This window comes from Petaurus breviceps, unplaced genomic scaffold, assembly GCF_028583685.1.
Source record: "Petaurus breviceps papuanus isolate PSGF00001 unplaced genomic scaffold, PetGlider_PUasm1.0 90825, whole genome shotgun sequence".
Lineage (NCBI taxonomy): Eukaryota > Metazoa > Chordata > Mammalia > Diprotodontia > Petauridae > Petaurus > Petaurus breviceps.
In genome coordinates this window covers 16,341,454-16,368,416 of record NW_027187353.1, presented here as the reverse complement: position 1 = coordinate 16,368,416, position 26,963 = coordinate 16,341,454, and the positions used below count along the sequence as shown (strand labels likewise).

Sequence of the window (26,963 nt, the reverse complement as noted above, 5' to 3'; positions counted from 1 at the left end):
CCAGGTGACAGAAGAAGATGGTCTGGCTCCTGCCCCCATGAGAGAGAGGGAGAGAGAGAGAGAGAGAGAGAGAGAGAGAGAGAGAGAGAAGGAGAATTAGAGAAATCCAGAGAGAAAAGTATATATGGGAGAAGAAAGTAGTCAACAGTGTCAAATGCTATAAAACGGTCTAGAAGAATGTGATTTGTGATAAGGCCATAAGATTTGGCTATACAGAGACCATTAGTAACTTTGGAGGGATCAGATGAAGTTGAATGTTGATGGCTGAAGAAATACTGAAAATATTTCAGAAATAAGAAGAGGCAGCAAGAGTAGATAACTTTTGTTAGAAGATGGCAAACTCCTCTTCATCCTGTGTGGCTTTTTTCCACATCCTCCTGGAAATCTTCCATGATTCATCTACCCAACATCAATCCCAGGACCTTTTTACGATCTCTTTACACTAGATAGTACCAATGGAGCATACAGGGAAACTGCCTGAGAAAAATATTGTGCCATATAATGACAGGGATTTCCAAGGAGCAAACTAAAAGGAATGAGAATACCACTTTGTTGTCCCACAGCTTACGCCTTTTAATACACAGGATTCATTAACATCATATGGCCCTATATATGCATAGGTATATATATGTATGCACACATATAGTACATTGTGAGGTAGTTGTGGGGGTAAATTTCATCTTTCTACAGTTTTACACTGAACCTCTTCCTATTTCTTGGCATTCTTTTCACAGCTGGCTGAAAAGTATGGACCCATCTATACTCTTTATTTTGGAACCCAGCATATTGTGGTGCTACATGGATATGATATTTTGAAGGAAGCTCTAATTGATCAAGGAGATGCATTTATAGACAGAGGATTTATTCCAATATTTGATGATATAATGAAAGGAAAAGGTAAGTTTAGTTTATTCAGAAGAATCACCAAAAGGGTGAAAGGCAAAAGGGTATGGCAGAGTATATCCTATAACATGTACCCAGCACCCCACCCTGGAGCCTAGCTACTAGTTTCATTTTTATTGTTCTATTCTCGGCACCTAGTACTAGACCTTCATGAGGTAGGTTCCCAATACCTATCATGTTGCATTGTATTTTAGTTTGAATTGAATAAAATTAAACTTAATCAATGAATCAAGCTGAAAATCCCATGGCCTCCATGCACACTGTGCCCTCAACCACCTCCACTGCTAGAGTGGACAATGTTCTAATCTTCTCCTTTGTCTAGGAGTTGTTTTCAGTCGTGGAGAGAGGTGGAAACAACTCCGCAGATTTTCCATGATGACCCTAAGGAACCTTGGGATGGGGAAGAGAAGCATTGAAGAGAGAGTTCAAGAAGAAGCCCAATGCCTGGTGGAGGAGCTCAGGAAAACAAAAGGTTGGTTTTCAGTTCTTTCCTCCTCAGCTTGTGGAGTCCAACTGCTCACCCATCCCCTGTCCTAAATACTACTTGCTTTGGAAGTCATATAAAAGTCTCTACCTTGGTCCCAGAGAATTCCCTTCTTTCTTCTCATACTCAGGAACTATAAGCTTATCTAGTTTCCTTATAAAGGGTAAAGGAAATTGTCCAGGAGGACAACATTTGCCTGTCTTAGAGGACTTTATCACCATATCCAGGTGAAACATAAAGCTCTTTGGTAACTTTTCTCTACATTAGGCCAGCCCACTGATCCCACCTTCATCCTTAGCTGTGCTCCATCCAATGTGATCTGCTCTATCCTCTTCAATGATCGATTCAAGTACAATGATGAGAAATTTCTAGATCTGATTCACTTGTTAAATACCTCCTTTCGATTGACTAGCTCACCATGGACACAGGTAAGACCAGAGTTGTCTTATTATTCTGTGATTGTTTGCTGAGTTTCAGCAATAGGATCAATATACATAGGCTGCCATCACTTAGGGATGTCTCCAACAAACATGAGCATGCACACACACACACACACACACACACACACACACACCCACACACACACACCCATATCATGCACTCAAGGACCATAATATCATGCACTATCTTTGACTCTCAGAGAACATCCAGGTAAATATTCTGTTCCCAGTAGGCTTCTGAACTAGTTCTAAGTCATACAAATATTTATTTTATAAGGATAAATGTCTGATAGTTTCCTGGTATAGTCCAAGTAGGATAGTGTTTATAGATGTGGCCAAGTAAAATAGTTAACAACAAAGAGCCTGCCCAGGCCATTCTGAAGAGAATAGGGAGGACAGCTGGCCAAAGCTAAGTGAGTAAGTCAACTAGACCAATAGCCTACACTGATTCTGAGAGTACAACGGCCAAGTCTCTACAATGGATGGGCATGTAGGATCAAAGCCTTCACTGACTGAAGCCAGAGCTAATGATTCTTATCAGTCAAAAACAAGCTTTCTTTTCCTTTGCCCATGTTCTGTTCCACGTATAGTCTGGGATCCATACACCAGCTAAACCATTCTCTAGCAAATTGTAAGAATTTTGAGAATGAGGATTGCTTAATTGTTGTCTATATGAACGTAGCCTAGCATAGGACTTGGTTCATAGTGAGTACTGCATAAATGCTTAATGGATTTTATTAACTCATTGTGAATTGAATTGGTTGGATGTCTTGATGTCTCTGTCTTTTAAAAAAAATGTTGGCTTTTCCAAGGTAAGTAGATTTCCCTTAACTGAAATATCAACTTCTTCTGAACAAGGACATAATATTCGGCCATCTGGTCCTGCAGTGGGTAGCACAGCACTGGACAAGTTAATTTTCAGTTTTGCCTATTTAGGCTTAGATCGGAGAGGACTTATGAAAGTCTTGGGATTTGTGCAGAGTAGCTCACTACTCCTAAGTGCCCAGGAGGGCTATTCCCTTGACTACTGCTTTGAATGAGAGATCACAAAAGCATAGAATTTAGGGAAAGAAAAGAATTTAATGAATAGGGGGCTAGAGCTGGAACAAGGAGGAGTGAATCAGAAGCCTCCCTCAGACGCTTAATAGTTGTGTGGGCCTCGGAAAGTCACTTCACTCTTCTCATTTTCCTTGTGGATGATGGTGATGATGATGATGATGATGATGATGATGATGATGATGATGATGACAATGATGACAAAAGGACCTACCTAACAAAGTTTTTGTGAGACTCAAAAGAGCTAATATACGTAAAGCACTTTGGACACTTATGCAGTGCTATATAAATGCTAGTTATTGTTGATATTACTATTATTATTATTATTACTGCAGAGAAGAGGATGCTGAGTTTCAGAGAAGTGACATGATTTACCTGAGGTCACCATGTATGTTGTAGGGCATGCATAATGACCCAGTTCTTCTGACACCAAATCCAGTCATCTTTGTATGTAATCATCCTCTATTGAAGAACAGACAACCTAATCTTCACAAAAGGGAATGAATTTAGCAAGAACATGAGTCTTTAACATCTCTAAAATTTGGTTGCCCAGAGAAGTTCAGGTATGTTGCTCTCATGCCTTCCCGGTCACCAAAGGAGTGAAACAAGGCTGTGGGCTTGCTCCCATGGTTTTTAACATGATATTTTCAGCCATGTTGTCAAATGCTTTCAATAAGGATGTAAAGGGCATCAATGTCAGCTATTGCACTGATGGTAAATTCTTCAACTTGAAAAGGCTACAAGCCAAGACCAAAGTGGAGAGAGCATTGGTGTATGATTTTTTGTTTGCAGATGATTGTACACTCAATACAGTCTCTGAAGCTGAGATGTAACAAAGTATGGATCCATTTTCTTCTGCTTGTGCTAATTAATTTTAGCCTAACAATGAACACCAAGAAAACACAGGTGATCCATCAGCCACCACTACTTCATCCATATGTGGAACCACTGGTTACTGCAAATAGAGAAGTTTTAAATGCTATGGATGAGTTCACTTACCTTGGTAGTGTGCTTTCCAGGGATGTACACATTGATAATGAGGCTGAAGCACACATTGCCAGAGTTAAATCAGTGTTTGGGAGGCTCTGAAAGAAAGTATGGGAGAGAAGAGGTATTAAACTTAATGCCAGTCTGAAGGTCTACAGAGCCATTGTGTTGACCTCATTGTTGTATGACTGTGAAACCTGGACAGTGTATCAGTGCCATGCCAGGAAACCGAATTGCTTCTGTTTGAATTTTCTAAGAAAGATTCCGAAGATCACCTGGAAGGATAAGGTACCAGACACTGAGGTCCTTACCCTAACTAAAATGCCAAGCATTCAAACTCTGCTTCAGAGAGCACAACTCTGATGGGCTGGCCACATTGTTTGAATGCAAGACATTTGCTTGCCAAAAAGACTGTTTTATCGAAGACATGGCAAGCATTCAATTGGTAGTCAGAAGAAGTGTTACAAGGACACTTTCAAGGTCTCTCTCAAGGACTTTGGAATTGATTGTGTGACTTAGCAGACACTAGCCCAGGACCGCTCAGCATGGTGTGCTCACATCAGAGAAGGTGCTATGCTCTATGAGCAAAGCAGAATTGAAACTGCTCAAAGGTAACACAGGATGCACAAATTTAGAATATCCACCCCAAACATTTACAGGTAATATCTGTGCCCAACCTTTGGTAGAGGATTTCAAGCTCATACTGGTCTGAACAGTCCCAGTTGGTCACATTGGAACTTGACTCTAGCATACTGATGCAATATTTTCCTCTTTGAGAATGAAGGACAACAACCAACCAACCAGTTAGGCTTTCCCCAGAAGTAGGAAACAGAATCCTATTTTTTTTTTGCTTTTTTTTGGAGGGCAATTGGGGTTAAGTGACTTGCCAAAGGTCACACGACTAGTTTCTATGTTAAGTGTCTGAGGCCGGATCTGAACCCAGGTCCTCCTGACTCCAGGGCCAGTTCTCTATTCACTGTGCCACCTAGCTGCCCCAACACCATCCTATTTTTCTGGCATTCTAGACCCTCCAAATCTGTCATCAACTTAATTCTTCAGCTTGATCTACATACCACTCCTTTCATGTTCTTTATGACTAAGCCACACTGGACCATTCTCTGTCCCATGTCCAACTCTTTGCTTCTTTGACATTGTGGCTTTGTTTCCCCTGTCCCTTGTTTCTTGAGAGTCCTTCGGGTCCCCTTTTCACCTATTGAATTTCTACCTATCCATTAAAGTCAAACTTGAATGCCCCTTACTTCATAAAGTCTATCTCGTTCCCTGCAACCAACACTGATCTTATGCTTTAGGATCTCCCATAGGATTTCATATGCATCCTTCTGATGCACTAATCATTTATTATTTATGAGTCATTTGTGTGCATTTATCTTATTCTCCTTCTAGAGTATGAACTTCGTAAGGGCAGGGATTGTGTCTTTTAGAAACTGCATCTCTTTGAGCACCTAATATTTTGCTCTGCATTAAGTACCTTATGAGTATTCATTGAATTGACCTAAATGAAGTAATAATTGATTAGCACAAAGTTATTTCATTGAACTTACAGTGAGAAAGCTCATTATACAGCATACCTTCTGACTCCCCTGCCCTAAAACACATAAAAATATTAAGGGCATGCTCTAGCTTCTTTTGGAAGACTTTCCACACTGGTAAGAACTTTCAGATCCTTTGATAGCTCAGGATCACTGCCATACTGGGGCTAGGCATAATAGAAGGACTTTAGTAGAGGAAACATCAATTACTTCTTAACCCAAAACTGGTCTTTCAGCTAGTAACTTTAACAAAGTCACTGACATTTCTGTATGTTGCCCACAAAAGTGAATAAAATAATAGAGAAATTTCATTAAAAAACTATAGAATGTATAAAACACTTGGGACTCAACCTACTAACATGTGCACAGGAACTGTTTGTGTACAACAACTGCAAAGTTCCCTTTTTGGAAGTGATGACTGACCTAAACAATTAATGCAATCTTAATTACACATATGTATAAAAATGTCAGCAATATCTCAGTTCATTTACTTATGTAATGAGATACAAATGCAAGGACTACTTGACAGTGCTAGAAAAAAAGATAATAAAATTCATTTGGAACAAAAAATGATAAGAACTTGAAGAGAAGTCATGACAAAATGGGAGAAGAAGGAAGCCTAGCAGAACCAGATCTTAAAATGATTTATTACTAATTTGGAAATAGAGAGGTAGGTTAGTGAATTAGATGAAGCATACTACAATTAGAAACAGGTGCACCTGCTAGCATAATGCTTGATATACCAAAAATACCCAAACCAAACCAAACCGAAACACCAACTCCTGTGGTAGGAACTCACTATTTGACAAAAAATGCTAGAAAAATTAGTAACTATTCTGTCAAAATAAGGTAAAACCAACACATCACACAATGAGTAGTTTCAAATTTATACATGCCAGATATAAAAAGTCACATCACATACTCCTTAGAGATACAAGGAAGAGGCATTTTAGATCTATAAACAGGGAAAGAGATCTTGAAAAATTAATTTAAAGAAATGCTTAAGATGAAAGGAACAATTTTGATATATAAAGTTGAAAGTTGTTGGCACAAACAAAATCAGTGCAGGTACAATGAGAAGGGAAACTATTACCTGGTGGGAAATGTTTGCAACAATTGCCTCCGATAAACATATTAATGACAAGATTTATAAGAAATTGATTCTAATTTATTAGAGCTATTCACAAAGTGAAAAATGGATAAAAGTTATGAACAGGTAATTTTCAAAGGAAAATGTCAATGCTACAACCATATGAAAAATTGTTGCAAATCACTAATAATTAGAAAAGTGAAAAATGAGCAATTTAGTTCTCCTCTGGCAGTGATGATAGAAAAAGACAATGACATATATTGGTGGGGCTGCAGAACTACTGGCACATTAATATGATGTTTGTGGAGTCCTTTTGGAAAGCCATTTGGAACTTTGCCTCAAAAGTCACTAAACTGCCTGCCTTTTCAATTAGCAATTTCTCTCTTAGTTTTAGCTCTTACAGACATAAAAGAAAACTGAAAGGGAGTCATATTTACAAAAATACTTATGGTAACTTTTTTTTTATGGTAGAGAATTGGAAAGTGAGGGGCATACTCTAGATTGGGAATGGTTGAAAAATTATGTTTCATTAATTTACTATTTTACTGAAAGAAATACTATTTTACTGAAAGAAATAATAAAATGGATCCATTAAGAGAAGCCTTGGAAGAACTGTATAAATTGGTATAGAATGAAATGAGTAGAATCAGGAGATCATTTTATATGATTACAACAACATTGTGAAGTAAAAAATCTTTGAAAGACCGAGCTATTCTGATCAATGCAATGATCAACATTGATTCCAGAAGACCCATAATGAAATGTGCTGCTCTTTTTCTGACTGAGAGGTGACAGACTGAATGAATATGCAGAATGAGACATACATTTATGGACATAGACAATGTGGTATTTGTGTTTTGCTTGACAAGAATTTTAAATTCAAGAGGCAGGAAGAAACAAAGTTTAGCTATTAAATTATTTATATTTTAATTATTTGTATAATTATTTATTACTTATTATTTATTATAATTATTTATATTATGATAAATACAAATTTACTTGAAAAAACAGAATAAAACAAAAAGAAGTTAATTTTGCACTGTGTTCTAAAGAGAATCTTTCCCTTTCTCTCATTTCAAGTGCTCAGCTTCTCTGATGGTTGGAGCTTTCTTTTTTCTTATGTCTCTAATTTATTACACTCCCCCCAATCTTGATCACTAGGTGGTGATTTTCATTAGAACTTGGCAGCACTGGACTCTGCTAATATTTTATCTGTGGAGGAGAAAGAAGCATCCTCTTCTGCCCAGGTTTCTCTTTCTGCTTCATGTCCATTTCAGTAAGAGAAATGAAACTGCTCCTCCCTGAACTTCAATGAGGCCAATGGATTCTAACTTCCCTAGTTGTGTATTAACCTGAAACTTGCCCTGTCCAATTTGAGAAATTCTCCATCTTTCATAATCAATACCAAGTCTTTCCTGAATGTTTGCTTTTTAAAAAAATCCTGTAATCTACTTTAAAGGTTGTCACAAAATTGACCCCATATGGCTTTCTTAAAAAAGTGGACAAGTCTTGGTTTTTCATTCCAAATGCCTCAAAATGTATTTCAACAAAGATAAATATCATATATTGGAGGAACTATGGGAAAACGATCTTATTGACAAACTGTTTGTGTGGCTGTGATTTGTCCAGTCCATTTGGAAAACAATTTGGATTTATCCTTTGAAACATCAATACCATTATGCGGCCAGTACCCCCAGCAATTAAAAAAAAGAAGAAAATATGCTCAATTGGAAGATGATGTCTAGGCTCTTTTTTGATTATGACTTTCAGGCACTCCAATAACTTTAAAATTCTCTGTCTTGGATCTATTTTCCAGATCAGTTGTTTTTTCCAATGAGATATTTCACATTGTTTTCTATTTTCAATCTTTTGGTTTTGTTTTGTAATTTCTTGATTTCTTACAAAGTCATTAGCTTCCATTTACTCCATTCTAATTTTTCAGGAATTATTTTCTTCTCTGAGCTTTTGCACCTCCTTTTCCATTTGGCCAATTCTGCTTTTTAAAGACATTCTTCTCCTCATTTACTTTTTGGACCTATTTTGCCTTTTGTGTTAGTCTATTTTTTTTTTTAAGTTTTATGTTCTTCAGCATTTTTTTTTTGTGTCTTCTTTAGGAAGGTGTTGACTCATTTTTCATGATTTTCTTGCATCACCCTCATTTCTCTTCCCAATTTTCCTCTACTTTTCTTACTTGATTTTCAAAACCCTTTGAGCTCTTCCAAGGCCTGTGACCAATTATATTTTTCTTGGAGACTTTGGATGTAGGAGCTTTGACTTTGTGTTCTTCCTCTGGTTTATGTTTTGATCTTCCTTGTCACCAAAGTAAGATTCTATAGCCTGATTTTTCCCACTGTTTACTCATTTTCTAAGCCAAGTACTTGATTTTTTAGTTCTTTGTCAAGGTAGGACTCTGACTCCAGTGTGGGGATGTACTGTCTCAACCTTCAGGGGTTTTATGAAGCTATTTTTAGAGATACTTCTAGGGACCTGTAAATTTTTATCTTTTCCAAGGTAGTATGATCAAAGGAGAGGTGTTTACTCCTCTTCTAGCCTGTGTTCTGGTCTGTGAGTTACTTCAAGCACTCTTTCCTTCCTTAGAACTGTGAGGAGGATTCCCTCTGCACCACCTCCGTCCTCACCCCAGGACCACCAAACAGGACTCTGATCCAAATCCAAGCATGGGCAATGCTAGAGAATCTTGCCTCAGCACCAGCAAAGACATCCCTGAAATCCCCCTCTGATCAGCCACTTAATTTCCCTCTGCCTATGGTCTGAGAGCTCTGGAAGCATATGCTGCTGCCACTGCTGGCACCCTGGGGTGGGGCCTGACCATGCTCCTCTCTTACACAGGTCCAACACACTTTACCTACTGACCTTCTAAGTTGTCTTTGGTGTTGTGGGGTTGAGAAGTCTGGAAACCCCCACAGCTGCCAGTGATTCACTTACCTGAGGCCTGCTCTGGCCCTGTATGTACCAGCACAGCCCACACTGGACTATGCTCTTCTCTCAGAATGGTGCAACAGATCTTTCCGGTTGACCTACCAGGTTGTCTTGTGCTAGAAATTTGTTTTAGTTTGTCATTTGGGGGGTTCTGCTACTCTAGCATTTATTTAGGATCATTTTTACAGGTATTCAGAGGGGTTTGTGAGAGAACACAAGTAAGTCTTTGCTTTTACTCTACCATCTTGACTTCACCCCCCCAAAACACTTTTTGTTAATAAAATTTTAACTAAACATATAGAGAAATGCAATGCCTTTGAATAGAACATAATATTTTATAATTAGAGATATAAAAGTTGTCTATGACAGTTAACTCACATGTATTTGTTTGGGTTTGGGGGGGTGTATAGTTGTACAACTGTTTACCAGCATTCAGAGTGTACCTCCCTGGAAACCATAAAGCATATTATAGAAATGTGCAGAAAGTGAGAAGTTTCATTTTGGAAAGAATAAAGGAGCATCAAAAGATCCTGGACCCCAACAACCCTCGAGACTACATTGACTGCTACCTCTCTAAAATGCAGCAGGTAGGTTTCATGGGGGAAACACCTGGTATTGAGCAAGGTTGCCATTCCAAATGTTCTTACAGGCCATGTTTCAAAGCACAGGAAGGGACCTCAGAAAGGCTAGAGGGATCCATGTTCCCTAGGGATGTTGTTAACTTTAAAGCAGAAGCAGCAGATGGCTTAGTGGATTGAACATTGGGCCTGGTGTTAGGAAGAACTGAGTTCAAATCCAGCCTCAGACAGTTCTTGGCTGTGTGACCATAGGCAAGTCACTTGACCTCTGATTGCCTGAAAATAGATCAACTGAAGAAGGATAGACAAACCTTCCCATTGTTTTTGTGGAGAAAACATGAAAGTGGTTCATGAAGAATCAGACATGGATGAAAAGATTGAATAGCAACAGGTAACAAACCTTAAAGCATTATATAAATGCTAGCTATGACTAGCTTCCATAAAAGCACTCAAAAATAATTAATTTCAGGAAGAGGGAAGCTTTATTTTGCTTCACATAAAAATCAAAAACATTCCAAAACCTTCCAGAATCCCACAAACAACTTCAGAAAAAAAATAAGAGTATTCCATCCTCTCCCCTGAGGATGAATATTTACTTAAGAGTTGCCATTGGGACATTCATCCAACCTTCCAGTTAATCCTTAAATATCTTCCAGTCCCTCATAATTGCACTCAGCCTGGTAGAAGAAGCTAGGTGGTCGTATGGATAGAGTACTGAATCTGAAGTCACAAAGACTTGTTTTCAAATCTGGAATCAGAAGCTTTTTGGCAGTGTGCCCCTGGGCAAATCACTTAGCAACAGTCTGCCACTATTTCTTCATCTGTAAAATGGAGATAACGATAGCATCTACCTCCTAGGGTCATTGTAAAGACCATATGAGAAGATATTTTTAAGGGCTCAGTACAGAGCCTGGCACATAGTAGATATTTGATAATTGTTGATTTCCTTCATTCCTTCACAGTGTAACCGAGTGAATCAAACTTCCTCTAGAAGGAATAATCATTTTGGGAGTGCTGAGCAGGCAATCTTCTTTTTCCTTTGAATCTAAACTGTCCAAATAACTCCTGTCAATGGGGGAGGAGGGTATAGGAAGGAAGTGCATAAAGTAAATGTCTTCTTCCCCTCCCCACTTGGAACCTTATCATGGCAGTAGTCCTTAACCACTTTTTTCTTTCTATTCACACTACAACCACCCTAGTTAAGTTCAACATCATCCCTCACCCAAACAATGACAGTTCTCTCCTAAGAGCTCTCCAAGCATCCAGACTTCACAAATCTGTGAAGTTAACATGCATAAAATGCAAGACTTACTGAGTCATTCCTATAATCAGGAAGCTTCAGGGCTCCCAAGAAACCTCACAAATTCATCTGTTTGGCTTTTAGTGCCCTTCACAATCTGACTCCAGCCTCTCTTTCTAGACTGATTACACATTCTTCCCTCTCACAACCCTCTATGCACCAGCCAAAATGACTTGCTTGTTGTTTCTTGTACATGATATCCCATTTTTTGCCTCTTTGCCTTCATACTGTCTGACCTCCGTGCTTAGAATGCTCTCACTCACCTTCCTCAACTCTTAGCAGCCCTAATATTCTTCCACATTGAGCTGTTACCTTCTTTAAACAGCCTTCCCTTAGTCCTCTTGTTGATGGGTTTCCACCCAAATTTCTCTGTATATTTATTTTGTACAGATCCCATGTGTACTTATCTTTAAATATGTTGTATTCCTTTAGTAGAATGTAAATTCCTAGAGGGTAGAGACTATTTTATTTTTATCTTTTGCCTTTATATCCCCACTACAAAGTACTCTGCCTGGCACATAAGAGACATTTCTTACATATTTGTTGATTGAATGATTTAATATACTGATAATAATGTTCACTAAAACCTTTCTTCCAGGCTGAAGACCAAGACTTCTTTAACTGCCCCCCTAGATATATTGCCACTTTTCCTTTTTCCTTTGTACGTTTAACCTTTATTTCAATGGCCCTGAACCAAAGGGAGATATTTTTAAAAATAATGCTGAATTGACATAAAATAGAAGCATAAATATATTGATTCCCCTGCTTAATCTTTTCTCATTAATTTATTTACCTTATACTTGTCTGGTTTGAAGTTTTCCATGTCAAGTACTTTACTCATTTTGAGATTCTTTTAAGGAAATCCCTGAAATCCACCCATTTTTTTTTTCTGTAAGTCCATCTTTTTAAACAATTGCTATAGTGGGGGGCGGAGCCAAGATAGCAGAGTAGAAGCAGGACCTCCCTGCAGCTCTGGCTTCCACCTTCCCCAATCCATGTAAAAAGGGGACTCTAAACAAACTTTGGAGCTGAAGAACCCACAACATTACACAGAGAAGCTAACCTCCCGCTGAGGACAGCAGGACAGGCCGGCAGGAATTGGCCAGCACAGCGTTCTGGGAGCCGAGCCCAGCCCCACGCCAAGGCTTTAGCCCCAGGGCAGGCCTGACTAGGTGCAGCCAGAGGGACTTCAGATCAGCAGGAGCTGTGGCCGTTTCCAGATTTATCAACACACAGATGCGAAGGACAAAGTGAGAGGTCAGTGCAGTATGGACTTTGGGACCAGTAAGTGGGAGTGTGTGGCTTTTGCCCCCCCTCCCCCCTGGGGCGAGAAGCCACTGAGGTGCCACCACAGCCAGCCAGCACCACATGGCAGCTTCAGCTCCTGGCCTGCAGAGTGTAGGGGGACCAAGCACCAGTCTGAGGGGTAATCGCTCTTGCTTTAACCTGCTTGCCTGTGGATTGCAGTCTAGGGTGGAGGTCCTGGGGTGTATGTCCAGCTTGCCAGAGTGTGTGGAGACCTCAGAGAGGGCACCCATATAATACCTCCAGCAACTGAGAAAACCCCAGCGTTTGGGACGATGAAAGCTCCCCTGTCTGGTGGCAGAGTCCTACTGTGGCAAAAAAGCCTGGGGGCCAAGTGACTGAGGGGCAACATGACCAGGCAAAGGAAACAAAGCAGACAGAAGATTGTAACATTACACTCCTATTTTGGGGACAAAAAGGAGCAAAGCATGGAACAGGAGGAAGACAGTGAAGTCAGAACTCCTGCACCAAAAGCTTCAAAGGAAAATACGAGCTGGTTACAGGCCATAGAGGACCTTAAGAAGCAGATAAGAGAAGTGGAGGAAAAATTGGGAAGAGAAATGAGAACAATGCAAGAAAACTATGAAATGAGAGTCAACAGCCTGACTGAGGAAAATAACACTTTAAAAAACAGACTGACTCAAATGGCAAAAGAGGCTCAAAAAGGCAATGAGGAGAAGAATGCTTTAAAAAGTCGAATTTGCCAGATGGAAAAAGAATCTCAAAAGCTCAGTGAGGAGAATCATGGCTTCAGAATTAGACTGGAGCAAATGGAAGCTAATGACTTTATGATAAATCAAGATGCTGTTAAACAGATCCAAACAAATGAAAGAATAGAAGGCAATGTGAAATATTTCATGGGAAAAACCACTGACCTGGAAAATAGATCCAGGAGAGATAATTTAAAAATTATTGGACTACCTGAAAGCCATGACCAAAGTAAGAACCTAGAAATCATCCTCCAGGAAGTTCTCAAAGACAACTGCCCTGATGTTTTAGAATCAGAGGGCAAAATAGAGGTTGAAAGAACCCACCGATCACCTGCTGAAAAAAAGATCCCAAAAAGAAAACTCCTAGGAATATTATAGCCAGGTTTCAGAATTCCCAGATTAAGGAGAGAATATTACAAGCAGCCAGGAAGAAACAATTTGAATATTGTGGAAACACAATGAGGATAACCCAGGATCTGGCAGCTTCTACACCGAGGGATCGGAGGGTTTGGAATATGATATTCTGGAGGGCAAAGGAGCTGGGATTAAAACAAAGAGTCACCTACCCAGCAAAACTGAGTATCATGTTTCAGGGGAAAATATGGTCATTCAGTGGAACAGAGGACTTTCAAGCATTCTTGCTGAAAATACCAGAGTTGAATAGAAAATTTGACATTCAGATAAAAGAAGCAAGAGAAGCATGAGAAGGTAAACAGGAAAAAGAAATCATAAGGAACTTATAAAAGTTGAACTATTAATATTTCTACATGGAAAAATAATACTTGTAACTTATGAAACTTTTCTCAGTAGTTAAGGGGAAATAGAAATATATATATATATATATATATATGTCTATATATGAGGGTATATGGGCATATGAATACATATGTGAATGTGTGTATATATGTTTACAGGTATACATAGATAGAGGGCACAGGACCAATTTAAGAGGAAGGGATGATATTTAAAAGGTGAAATTAAGAGGTGAGAGAGGAATATAATGAGAGGAGATGGGGAGAGACACAATGGGGTTAACTATCTCATACAGAAGAGGCAAGGGGAAATGGTAACAATGGAGGGGAAGAATAGGAAGACAAAAGGGAATGAGTCAACCTTATTCCCATTGAATTTGGCTTGAGGAGGGAATGAAATACACACTAAATAGGGTATCTCACTCTACAGAAGAGTAGAGGGGGGGAAGGGGATGAGAGGGGGGATGATGGAAGGAAGGGCAGGCTGGGGGCAGGGAAGTTGGAAGCACCCACTTTTGAAAAGAGACGGGATCAAAGTAGAGAATAGAACAAGTGGGAGGTGGGATAAGAGGGAGGAAAATATAGTCAGTCTTTTACAATATATCTACTATGTTATTGTTTTGCATTAGCCACACATGTACATCCTATACTGAACTGCTTATCTTCCCAGTAAGCATGGGTGACAAAGGAGGAAGGGAATGAATCTGGAATTCAAAGTTTTAAAATCAAATATGTATATATACATATGTGTGTATGTGTGTGTATACTATTATCAATACTATTTTACATGTAACTGGGAAATAAGATATACAGGCACTGGGGCATAGAGATCCACTGGAAAAGTCGAAAGGGGTATGGGAGAAAATATGGGAGAAAGCAGATTGGAAGAGGGGATATCCTGTGGGACTGCTATTTTGGGGGGGTGGGTAGGGGAAAAATGGGGAGAAAATTTGTAACTCAAAATCTGGCATAAATGAATGATGTAAATCAGAAGTTAATAAAGCATTTGAAAAAAAAAGGAATTCTCCATATGGAGAAAAGGGTTCCATATAAAAAAATAAAAATAAATTGTTATACTATTTTATTTTTCCATAATTCCATGTTAAGATAATTTTTAACATTTGTTTTTAAAACTGTAAGTTCCAAATTCTTTCCCTTCCTCTCTAGCCACCCGCACATTGAGAAGACAAACAATTTGATAGAGGTTGTACATATCTAGTCATTGAAAACACATTTCCATATTAGTTATGTTGTGGAAATAAAAAACTCAAGAAAGTACAGGTTAAAAAAAGTATGATTCAATATGTATCCAGGCACCATTATGGTTTTCTCTGAAGTTCATCTTCTTTTATCAAATATTTATTTCCTCCCACCCAGGAAAGGAAAAAACTACCCCAAACCTTGTTAACACATAAATGTAATCAAGAAAAATAAATTTCCAAATTGGTCATGTCCAAAAATATGTGTTTCATTCTGTAAACTTATCCATCAGCTCTCTCTCAGAAGGCAGGTAGCATCTTTCCTCACTGGTTCTCTGTGGTCATGATTGATAATTAAATTGATATCAGTTCATTAATCTTTCATAATTATTCATTTCCACAACATTGATTGCTATAAGTTCAACTTATTTTATGCACGATTATGCTCATATTTTTAGGATTACTTATTTAGATTTGCAACTCAGTCTCCTTTGATTTTAATATTATTGTTTTCCAACCTTTTCTTTGATTTCTCAGAGAGAAGTAGTCCTGACCTATCTGAATTTCTTTTCTTTGATAGGTGAAGAGCTTTGTTTTCATTGCCTAAAATACTTGTTTAGTGTTGAAGATTTAATGTGTGATCACTACATTTTTTGATGTATTAAATTTGATGCTTCTTTTTGTTGGATAGCCTCTGTATTCTATCAATATATATTTTATCCTCAGTTTTTAACAATTATGCATTTTTCATTATTGAAGTATTATATTAAGGATTTAAAATTAATTCTATATTTCTAAGATATAAAAGATCCTCAAGTGATTTCATGGCCTACCTTCAAGATAACTTTGGCTTGTAGAAAGTTAATATTTTCTGATATTGTTGTCTCTACATTTTGTGTCAAAATTTCTCTATTTTCTAGTACCAATTCTGGGGGGTTTCACCTTAAAAGAATCTATAGAGCTTTAGACATATTGCTCATCATATGTTCTAAATTGTCTATTCACTGTTTCATTTTTGAGACCTGTAATTGCAGTCCACTCTTCATCATTATTTCTTCTTTTTCTTTCTTGTTTTTGAAACACTTCAATAATAGTACCTATAACTTTTATGTCATGCTTCAAAAATTTCAAAGCACTTTAAAAATATTATCTCACTTGTGCTCATAAGCCCCAGAAGGTAGATGCTCTTATCATCTCCATTTTAGAGATGGGGAAATGGAGGTAGACAGAGGTGAAAAGACTTGCTCAGGGTCATAAATCTAGAGAGGTGTGAAGTTGTATTAGGACTCGTTTTCCTGACACCAAGTTCAGCACTCCATCCACTGCACCACCTTGGTGCCTGTAGGGTGTGCCTTTATTTCTGAGAATCCTATTATACTTGCTGAATTCTCTCATTTATCAGAGATGTTTGAAGAGCTATTCTTAGTTGGATATTCATTGTTTTAAATCCTGGGCTAGATTATTTGCTTATTTCCCCTATTCATAAATTTCACTGCCAGTTGATTTGAATATAAAATGAGCTTCTACCCAAACTTTGTCTCAACACTCTCTCCCCACCCCCAGCTTTTTTTTTTTTAAACCACAGACAGCTTCATTTCTTTTCCAGGTAACATGCTATTAGTTCTTCTCCCATTTGGGTCATTTCAATATGTACCACTTTCCTTTTTCCTGTGAATGTGTGTGTGTGTGTGTGTGTGTGTGTGTGTGTGTGTGTGTGTGTTTGACCATAGACAGCTTCATTTCTGTTCCCGATAATATGGTATTAGGTCTTCTCCCATTCTGATCATTCTACCATCTGCCTCTCTCCATTTTATGTTGTGTGACCTTGAATAAAACACTTTACATTTCAAGGTCACAATTTCCTTTTCTGTAAAATGAGTGTTGGGCCAAGTGATCTTCAGTGTTCTTCCAGGTTCTAAAACTGATGAGCTTGCATATTTCATAGCATTTCACAGAATTTGTGAATTGGAAGGGACCTCAGCAGCCACTTAGCTTTAAGGACTGTCACACAAATGGATCTGAATTCTTCTGGTTCTCTACTCCCAGGAGACAGAACTCATGACAATGATAGCAAAAAGAGACCTGAAACAGATCCAGATGTCTCTTGTTGCATATGAAGAAACTGGAATTTTGAGGAATTAAGTGACTTTCCCACGGACACATACACACCTCTTAGCTGAGGTTAAATTTAAATCCAGGGCTTCCTGATTCAAAGTCTAGTGTTCTACCTGATATGCCATATTGTTTGAGGGGAAGAAGGTTGCCTGGGAAGGACAGATTTATGCTTGGGCAGTGGAAGAGTGAGGGCATTGGGAAAGTTCTTGTTTCTTAGAATAGGCAAATGAAAGTGGGGGAGAGCTCCTAGGACAAACTTTATGTACTTCATATGGTTACTAATGGCTTTCCCTGCTGTCTCTCATTACTTAATTTATTTTGTACCTCTCTTTTAGGAAAAAGATAATCCCCAGTCTGAATTTAACTTAGACAATCTAATAGTGTGTGCATCAGATTTATTTGGTGCAGGAACAGAGACAACCAGCAACACTCTAAGATATAGCCTGCTGCTCATGCTGAAACATCCTGAGGTCCAAGGTAAAGTACCAGAACTGCCATGTTTCCAGAAAAGGCTTGCTTTCCCAGCTCTGTACCTTGATTGAGCTGGCCCCACTTTCCCACCTTTTGATTTGCATGATTCCCACATAGATCAGCAAAACGTCAGACAGTAGTATATTTCATAAAACAGGACACTTGAGCAAGACCCATTAGTTTTTTAAATATGTGGAGGTCTGTTATGGGGAATTGAATTCACTTTAACAAACATGTATAAAGCTCTCACTAATCACCCTCAGTTCTATGCTTAGCATACAAAGACTCAAACAAACCCTTTCCTCAAATGGCTTACATTCTACCAGGGCCTGTTCTGCTGGATCCAAAGAGGCAGAACTAGGAACCACGGACAGAAGTTGAAAATTGGCAAATGGAAGCTTCATATAAGGAAAGACTTGCCAATGACTGAAGTTCTTCCAAGAGTCTTTCAGCTTTCCTGAAGGTAGTGGGTTCTCCCTTAGTAGAGGTTGTCAAGCAAAGGCAAGATGACCATTTGTTCATTACATTAGAAACAGGGTTCCTATTAAACTTTGGATAGCCCTAGGTGAAAATGAGACAATTCTAATGCTGAGGTTCTATGCCTCAACACTTTAGGATGTTGAGACAGGAACTGAGACATGTACCTGGTGAATGGTTTAAATCAGGATGATAATGCCATTGTCAGCACTATCAAATTCAAATGAAGGCATATACTTTCTTTGACAATAAGGAGTGGCATGAATGTAAAGGATTTAAGGTTTGAAAATCACTTGACACATAAAATTTCATTTGATGCCCTGGAAAGGAGACACAGATATTATTTCTGTTTTCACAAGTCATAGGCTAGGGCAGAGTTAAGGTAGGGGAGTAGACACAGGACTTCTGTGGGGCTCCCACTCCCACCTCCTCCAATTCATGTAAAAGGTGACTCAGAACAAACTTTGGAGCTACACAACCCACAAAATGACACAGAAAAGCTAACCTCCCACTGAGGGCACCCCAGCAGGCTGGCAGGAAGCAGCCAGCCAAGCCCTCTGGGAGCCGAGCCCAGCTCCCAGTGAGTCCAAGTTTTTAGCCTCAGGGAAGCCTGACCAGCAGGCACCTGGAGGGACTTCAGATCACCAGTAGCTGTAGCTGTTTCCAGAATTATCAACACACAAATGCTAAGGAAAAGGTGAGAGGTCACTGCATTGTGGACTTTGGGATCCGGTAGTTTGGGAGTTCAGTCTGGCATTTATCCCCTGGAGGGAGAAGCCACTGAGGTGCCACAGATGTGAAGCCACCACCATGTGACAGCTTCATCTCCCAGCCTTCAGACTGTAGGGGGACCAAGCATCCAGTCTGAGAGGTTATTGCTCTTGCTTTAACCTGCTTGGCTCTGGATCACTGTCTAGGATGGAGGTCCTGGGGTGCGCGACCAGCTTGCCAGAGAGTGTGGAGGCTTCAGAGAGGGCACACAACTAATACCTTCGGCAGTTGAGAAAACCCCAGAATTTGGGATAAAGCTCCTCTGTCTGGTAGCAGAGTCCTACTGTGACAAAAAGCTCAAAAGTCAAGTAATCGAGTGGCAACATAAGCAGGCAAAGGAAGCAAATCAAACAGAGCAATCCAACTATACACTCCTATTTTGAAGACAAAAAGGGTCAAAGTATGGAACAGGAGGAAGACAGCAAAGTCAGAACTCGTGCACCAAAAGCTTCCAAGAAAAATATGAGCTGGTTACAGGCCATAGAGGACCTTAAGAAGGATTTTGAAACCAAATAAGAGAATTGGAGGAAAAATTGGGAAGAGAAATGAGAATGATGCAAGAAAATTATGAAATGAGAGTCAACAACCTTATTGAAGAAAATAATACCTTTAAAATCAGACTAACTCAAATGGCAAAAGAGGCTCAAAAACGCAATGAGGAGAAAAATGCCTTAAAAAGTCGAATTTGCCAGATGGAAAAAGAATCTCAAAAGCTCACCGAAGAGAATCATTCCTTCAGAATTAGATTGGTGCAAATATAAGAAATCAAGATGCTGTTAAACAGATCCAAACAAATGAAAGAATAGAAGGCAATGTGAAATATCTCATGGGAAAAATCACTGACCTGGAAAATAGATCCAGGAGAGATAATTTAAAAATTATTGGAATACCTGAAAACCATGATCACAAAAAAGAACCTAGAAATCATCCTTGAAGAAATTCTCAAGGAAAATTGCCCTGATGTTTTAGAACCAGAGGGCAAAATAGAGTTTGAAAGCATCTACCAATCACCTCCTGAAAAAGTTCCCAAAAAGAAAACTCCTAGGAATATTATAGCCAGGTTTCAGAATTCCCAGATCAAGGAGAAAATATTACAAGAAGCCAGGAAGAAACAATTTTAATACTGTGGAAACACAATTAGGATAACACAGGATCTGGCAGCTTCTACACTAAGGGATTGAAGGGCTTGGAATATGATATTCTGGAGGTCAAAGGAGCTGCGATTAAAACCAAGAATCACCTACACGGCAAAACTGAGTATTATGTTTCAGGGGAAAATATGGTCATTCAGTGGAATAGAGGACTTTCAAGCATTCTCAATGAAAATACCAGAGTTGAATAGAAAATCTGACATTCAGATATAAGAAGCAAGAGAACCATGAGAAGGTAAACAAATCATAAGGAACTTATCAAATTTGAACTATTTAAATTCCTACATGGAAAAATGATAAGTGTAACTTATGAAACTTTTCTCAGTATACAAATAGTTAAAGGGAATAGAAATGTATATATTTATATATATGTATACATATATGTCTATGTTGGAGGATATATGGGCTTATGAATACATACGTGAGTGTGTGTATGTACAGGTATGCATAGATAGAAGGCACAGGACCAATTTAATAGGAAGGGATGATACTTAAAAGGTGAAAGTAAGAGGTGAGAAAGGAATATAATGAGAGGAGATGGGGAGAGACAGAATGGGGCAAACTATCTCATATAGAAGAGGCAAGGGAAAATGGTTACAGTGGAGGGGAGGAACAGGAAAGCAAAAGGTAATGAGTCAACCTTATTCTCATTGAATTTGGCTCAGGGAGGGAATGACATACACACTAAATTGGGTATCTCACCCTACAGGAGAGTAGGGGGAAGGGGATGAGAGGGGGAATGATGGAAAGGGAGGACAGGCTGGGGGGGTAGCGAAGTTGGAAGCATCCTCTTTTAAAAAGGGACAGGATCAAAGTAGAGAATAGAACAAGTGGGAGGCAGGATAGGAGAGAGGAAATATTTTGCATAGCTACACATGTACAACCTATATTGAATTGCTTATCTTCCCAGTAAAGGTGGGTGGCAAGGGAGGAAGGGAATGAATTTGGAATTCAAAGTTTTAAAATGAAATGTTTAACATATATATATACACATATATATATATATATATATAATTAATATTATGTTACATGTAACTGGGAAATAAGATATACAGGCACTGGGGCACAGAGATCCACTGTGTCCTACTGGAAAGTCGGAGGAGGAATGGGAGAAGATATGGGAGAGAGCAGATTGGAGGAGGGGATATTGAGTGGGATAGCTATTTTGGGGTGGTGCATAGGGGGAAAATGGGGAGAAAATTTGTAACTCAAAATCTTGCGGAAACAAATGATGTAAACTAGAAGTTAATAAAGCATTTGAATAAAAAAAAACAAATCATAAAATAATAGATTTAGAGGTTTAGGGAACTTTAGAAAAGACAGGTAATTTATGACATGCATTTTTCAGATAAGGGAAATGAGGCTTAGACATATTTAGTGAATTTCCTGAATTTAAATAGGTAGTGTCTACAGAATGAATAATAAACACTGTTATTCCTGACCCCTCTCCACTAAGCCCCAGAAAATCATCCCATCACTGTTGCTAAAGCCTCTAGATCCTTGACTGAATTATAGATGGTGGATACTGAACCCCTCTGAGAATTATCATAGGTCATATGATCTGTCAAATCCTCCATACAGGCTCTGGCAGGCATTCCCAGGAGTCCAGGAAGCTCAGGGGTGATTCACATTTTTTTTTGTCTCTGCAGCAAAAATTCATGAGGAGATCGATCGTGTTATTGGACATAATCGAATTCCTTCCATAAAGGACAGGAGTGATATGCCCTACACGGATGCTGTGATCCATGAAGTCCAAAGATACATTAATATCCTACCTTTCAATGTGCCCCATGCAGTGACCAGGGACATAGAGTTCCACAAATACATCCTCCCCAAGGTCAGCAGTCATGGAGCCGTGGGACCTAAGGTTGGAAGAGACCTTAAATAACATCTGGTCCTGTGATGTCACTTTAGACATGAGAAAATCTAACCCATTGTCATGATCTCACCTGCAATTCCCTTTAGGTAGTTCTTTGTTACATATAGGTAACTTTGATGTGGTGCTGAATGAAGAATGAGAGGAAAGTGTGTACTTAGTTCTCCCTGCTTCTCACTCACCATAGCAACACTGGAAAAAAATGCACAGGAAAAATAACAGAGTGAGGTTGCTCAACTGAAATTTTTGTTCATGTCCTTTCCTCTTAGTACACAGTGAAGGAGATTGTGTAAATGTTATTATCTGTCCCATTGTGCAGATGGAGACACTGAGTCTCAGATCAAATGGCTTGCCCAAGGTAATTTAAAAATGTTGGAGTTGAGACTAGAACCTGATTCTTTAGACTCTAAAATACTGCTTTCCAGGGGGAACTAAATAAGCTTTGATTGAATTAGATTGAAGTTTCCTAGCAATGGCTCAGCAGATTGTTCTCCCTCAAAGAAAGAAGGGAGCATGCCACCCAATTTCACATTTAATATACCCCATTGAGTGCATTGTTGAGTTAGCAACTATGTGAAAATTTCTGTGCCAAATGCTGTGGATACAAGGCAAGAATAGAAGAGCATTTAACCATTAAGGACTCTGGTGTCAAAGTCCTTGGAGGGAGCACAATTTGGAAGAGAAACGTCCTCCCAAAGTATTATTTCTTTCCTTTAGATCCAAGCTGTGATTTGATCAGCAGAGTGGCTTTCTGATGAAGAAACTCCCTCAGGAGGAATCCTGGCCTGCCACTAGATGCTTTGAGCAATGCTTTGGTCACTGATAACTCACATATAATTCCCAGAGTCACACAGGCAGCAGATGTAGACATGAAGTATAGACCAAGGAACTGAGGGGAGAGAGAGTATAAAGAACTCAAGGCCTTAGCCAAAGCTTCCTGTAGGAGGGAGTACCCAAGCCAATTCTTGAAGAAAGTTAGGGATTCTAAAAGGCTGATGTGAGTAAGGAGTGCCTTCTAGGCATGGAATACAGCCATTATAGGGGCATGAAGACCAGAGAGGTAGCCTTGTGGATGGGGAACAGCAGTTGGTATAGATTAGCTGGAGCCCCAAGGAAGGCATGATGGGGATAATAATGGGGACATCAACTTGTAAAGCTAGACTGGGACCTATGCAGATTCTCAATGGCTTGACATCCAAGTCTATACCAATACACACAGAAGTTTGTATTTGGTAGTAGAGACAATAGGGAGCCACTGAAATCTTTTGGTATTGGCATAAGAAAGGATATATATGATGATAACTAACTCTACCCTGGAATTTCTTCCCTCTAGGGCACAACCGTCTACCCACTGCTCTACCCAATACTGTATGATAGCAAAGAGTTTCCCAACCCTGACCAGTTTGATCCTGAGCACTTCCTGGATAAGACTGGGAAATTCAAGAAAAGTGACTACTTCATGCCTTTTTCCACTGGTAAAAATAAACCCTTCCCATCTCTACCTCTCACTCTAAAAGGAAGATCCTGTTCCCTCCCCCCCTCCCCCTCTTCTGGCAGAGCCTCCTCTCAACAGCTCTCCTGAGGATACATTGCCCCACTGTGGCACGTGACCCACTGTCTTTTCCAGTATTCCCATGGCTTGGCTTTTTCTCAGACCCCTCAATACATGAACTGAGCCTCCTGGCTGACTCCACTGGTCCCTTATTTTAGTGACAGTCTGACTCCATTGCAAGATCCACTGCACAGGGATTCACCGTAGGAAGAATGTTATGAAGAGGAAATTCTTTCTTGCCCTTAGTGATCATTAATGCCTGGAATACAGCTCACAATAAGATTTCTCTCCATTTCTGCCCATCTACATCCTTTTCTTTTACTCCTTTCCCCATTATTGTCCTGGTCCAATAAGTCTTCATTAAGGTTTCTAAGTACAATTTTTTTCCCCCAGGGAAACGGTCTTGCCTTGGAGAGGGCCTGGCAAGGATGGAGTTGTTTTTGTTCTTTACCACCATTCTACAGAACTTCACCCTCAAAATAGTTGGAGATCCAGATGAAATTAGCATCAAGAATAATTGTTCTGGGCTCAGCATTACTGCTCCACATTACCAAGCCTCCTTCCTTCCTCACTGAGGAAGAAGAAAAAGCTGATTTGTTAAAATAACCAGCTGATTTCATTGTCTATTCTCAATACTCTCATATTATTGAATGGAATCCCCTTGAGGAAAAAAAGCAATTCCCACATTTTAATCAAAATGGGTCTTAATTTCCAGAAAGAAGGCAGGCTAGCAGATTAGCTCATTATGTAATAGGGACTGCCTTGTAGATGTTCATGTGCACCCCACTTACTGATATCTCCAGCTATGCTCTAATTCACAACCTCAATTCTAGTTTCAGGGTGAGGAGGGAGTTCTGAAAAATATACCTCTGTAAAACCCATGTTAATTTGTACTTTTCTTTTCAAATGTCCTCAAAGATGATTTCTTTTGTATTGTATAGATCTTGTTTCTGAATTTGAAGCACAATAAACATGGCTGTGTTGCTAATCACTCCTGATGTACAAATGTGTGCCTGCACTTCCATACATTGAGAATTTATGACTTCAGAAGCAGCATGGTAATATGGAAGCAGTACTGACTTTGAGGGCAGAGGAACAGGGACCATTCCTGACTCAAAAGCTAACAACCTGTGTGGCCTTGGACAAGTCTTTTCACTATTCTCACTTCAGATTTTTCATCTCCACAATGAATGGGTTTGACTACATGGGCTTACAGTTCCCTACTGACCCTCCTTCTATGATACTTTGATCAGTAGAGATAGTTGATCCATCCATCCATTCTTTATTGGACCATTTTAAAAGGTTATATTCCAAGGAGAACCTTTCCCTGGTGAGGGCCATCCTAGTGATGGAGTTCTCCATTATTGACCATCATGGTCACCACTGTCCATTGATGGAGCTGTAATTTTCTAGTTCTGTAGAATCTTCTAGTGTTTAGGTTCTAACCACCCTAGATCAAATCCATGCTACAACACCACACCACACAACATAATACATCAATCAGTCAAAGATCTATGATTTTGTTGGTAAGGTCCCAGAACAGTAAGAATTCAACTATAACTCTGCAGCTAAATCTGAAAGAATTGCCTAAAGTTCTTAGACATCATTGATTGCCTATGACCACACAGATCTAAAGTATCAGAAGCAGAATTCAGACCCTTTTTTTCACACTCCACCTCCAGAATTTTATCCCCTATAAGAGATTTCTATCTCTTTCTGTGGCTCACAACTCTTGCATCCCCTTTTTCCTTGATTTCCGGGCCTCCCTGTTTTCCCAGGTCCTCACTTCATATGTTCACTCACTTTTGTCCTTTAAGAATCTTGATGCAATGTTGAACCAGTTCCATCTTAAATTGACCTCCATGTCAAAATCTCTTGGTCCTTTGCTGTATGCAGACATGTATTCACTTACCAAATCCCAACAAGGAATTACTCCTACCACTTGTCTACTCTGTTACAATAGGCTTGCTACTGGACACAGAACTCTTCTCTAATTCACAACCTACTGTGGCCAGTGCAGTTGGTGGGCTAGTGAGTGGTGAGAATAACTAGATGGGGGTGTAATCAATAATATGTTTATTACAGGACCATTTCATACAGAGCCAAAGATACAAGGGGCTCACAGAGTTTATATGTCCCCCGACAGAAGGTCTACGTGATCCAAAAGAATGTAGACACCCCAAAAGAATGCAATGTACAAGGACCCTCTCTCTATATGACCCAAAAGAATGCAGACAATGTACAAGGACCCTCCCTTGATCTTCTTTACTATTTATCCTTACTTAAGGTTATTTTTTTTAAAGCAATTGGGGTTAAGTAACTTGCTCAAGGTTATTGCCAGTTATTTCTGGGTGTAGAGCTAAGTATCAGAGCCTGGATTTGATCCCCAGGTCATCCCAACACTGGGGCTGGTGCCCTTACTCACTGAGCCACCTGGCCACCCCTAAGCAATTGGGGTTAAGTAACTTGCTCAAGGTTACATGGCCAGGTGTTTCTGGGTGAATACTAAGTGTCTGAGTCTGGATTTGATCCCCAGGTTGTCCCGACACTGGAGCCGGTGCTCTTCCTCTCTGTGCTACCTGGCTGCCCCAAGGTTAGTTATTTATTAGGGTAATATCATAGGACTATATCCAGAGGCATAAACAAAAAAAAGATTACACACCCTCTTGCTTATCTGCCCTGTAACCTTGTAGATAGTTGTCTTAGTCAGGGGAACATTCCTTTAGTGGAGCCGAGGGACCCCAAAAGTTCTCTACATCCAAACAAGGTTATATGTCTTCCAGCATATCTGCCCTGTGACCTTTTTGATGGTTGTATAGGGGAAGGGAACATTTCATTAGATTAGCCAGGGAACTCCTGAAAGTTCTCTACAACAACCTGCCTCCCTTAAGAACCCATTCTAAGAGTTCTTTTTTTATACTTAGACCTCTAATATCTTGCTCCCTCTCACCAAAAAACTGAATTGCTTTTCCATGTAGGAATTTAAATAGTTCAACTTTGATAAGTTCCTTATGATTTCTTTCCCTGTTTACCTTCTCATGCTTCTCTTACTTCTTGTATCTGAATGTCAGATTTTCTATTGAAGTCTGATTTTATCATCAAGAATGTTTGAAAGTCCTCTATTCCACTGAATGACCATATTTTCCCCTGAAACATAATACTCGGTTTTGCTGTGTAGGTGATTCTTGGTTTTAATCGCAGCTCTTTTGACCTCCAGAATATCATATTCCAAGCCCTTCAATCCCTTAGTGTAGAA

At 39.4% G+C, this 26,963-nt stretch overlaps 1 protein-coding gene across 1 annotated transcript in view; it reads left to right on the top strand.

Moving 5' to 3' along the window:
* The window catches only part of LOC138148724 (cytochrome P450 2C44-like), a 30,342-nt gene extending 5,937 nt beyond the window's left edge, over positions 1 to 24,405 (top strand). The window contains exons 2-9 of the mRNA XM_069071546.1: positions 735 to 897; positions 1,226 to 1,375; positions 1,655 to 1,815; positions 9,861 to 10,037; positions 17,745 to 17,886; positions 21,929 to 22,116; positions 23,489 to 23,630; positions 24,101 to 24,405. Of these exons, the coding sequence (XP_068927647.1) occupies positions 735 to 897; positions 1,226 to 1,375; positions 1,655 to 1,815; positions 9,861 to 10,037; positions 17,745 to 17,886; positions 21,929 to 22,116; positions 23,489 to 23,630; positions 24,101 to 24,282 (1,305 nt within the window). The 3' untranslated portion in view covers positions 24,283 to 24,405. The remainder of the gene's footprint in view (positions 1 to 734; positions 898 to 1,225; positions 1,376 to 1,654; positions 1,816 to 9,860; positions 10,038 to 17,744; positions 17,887 to 21,928; positions 22,117 to 23,488; positions 23,631 to 24,100) is intronic.
* The last annotated feature ends 2,558 nt before the right edge of the window (positions 24,406 to 26,963 follow it).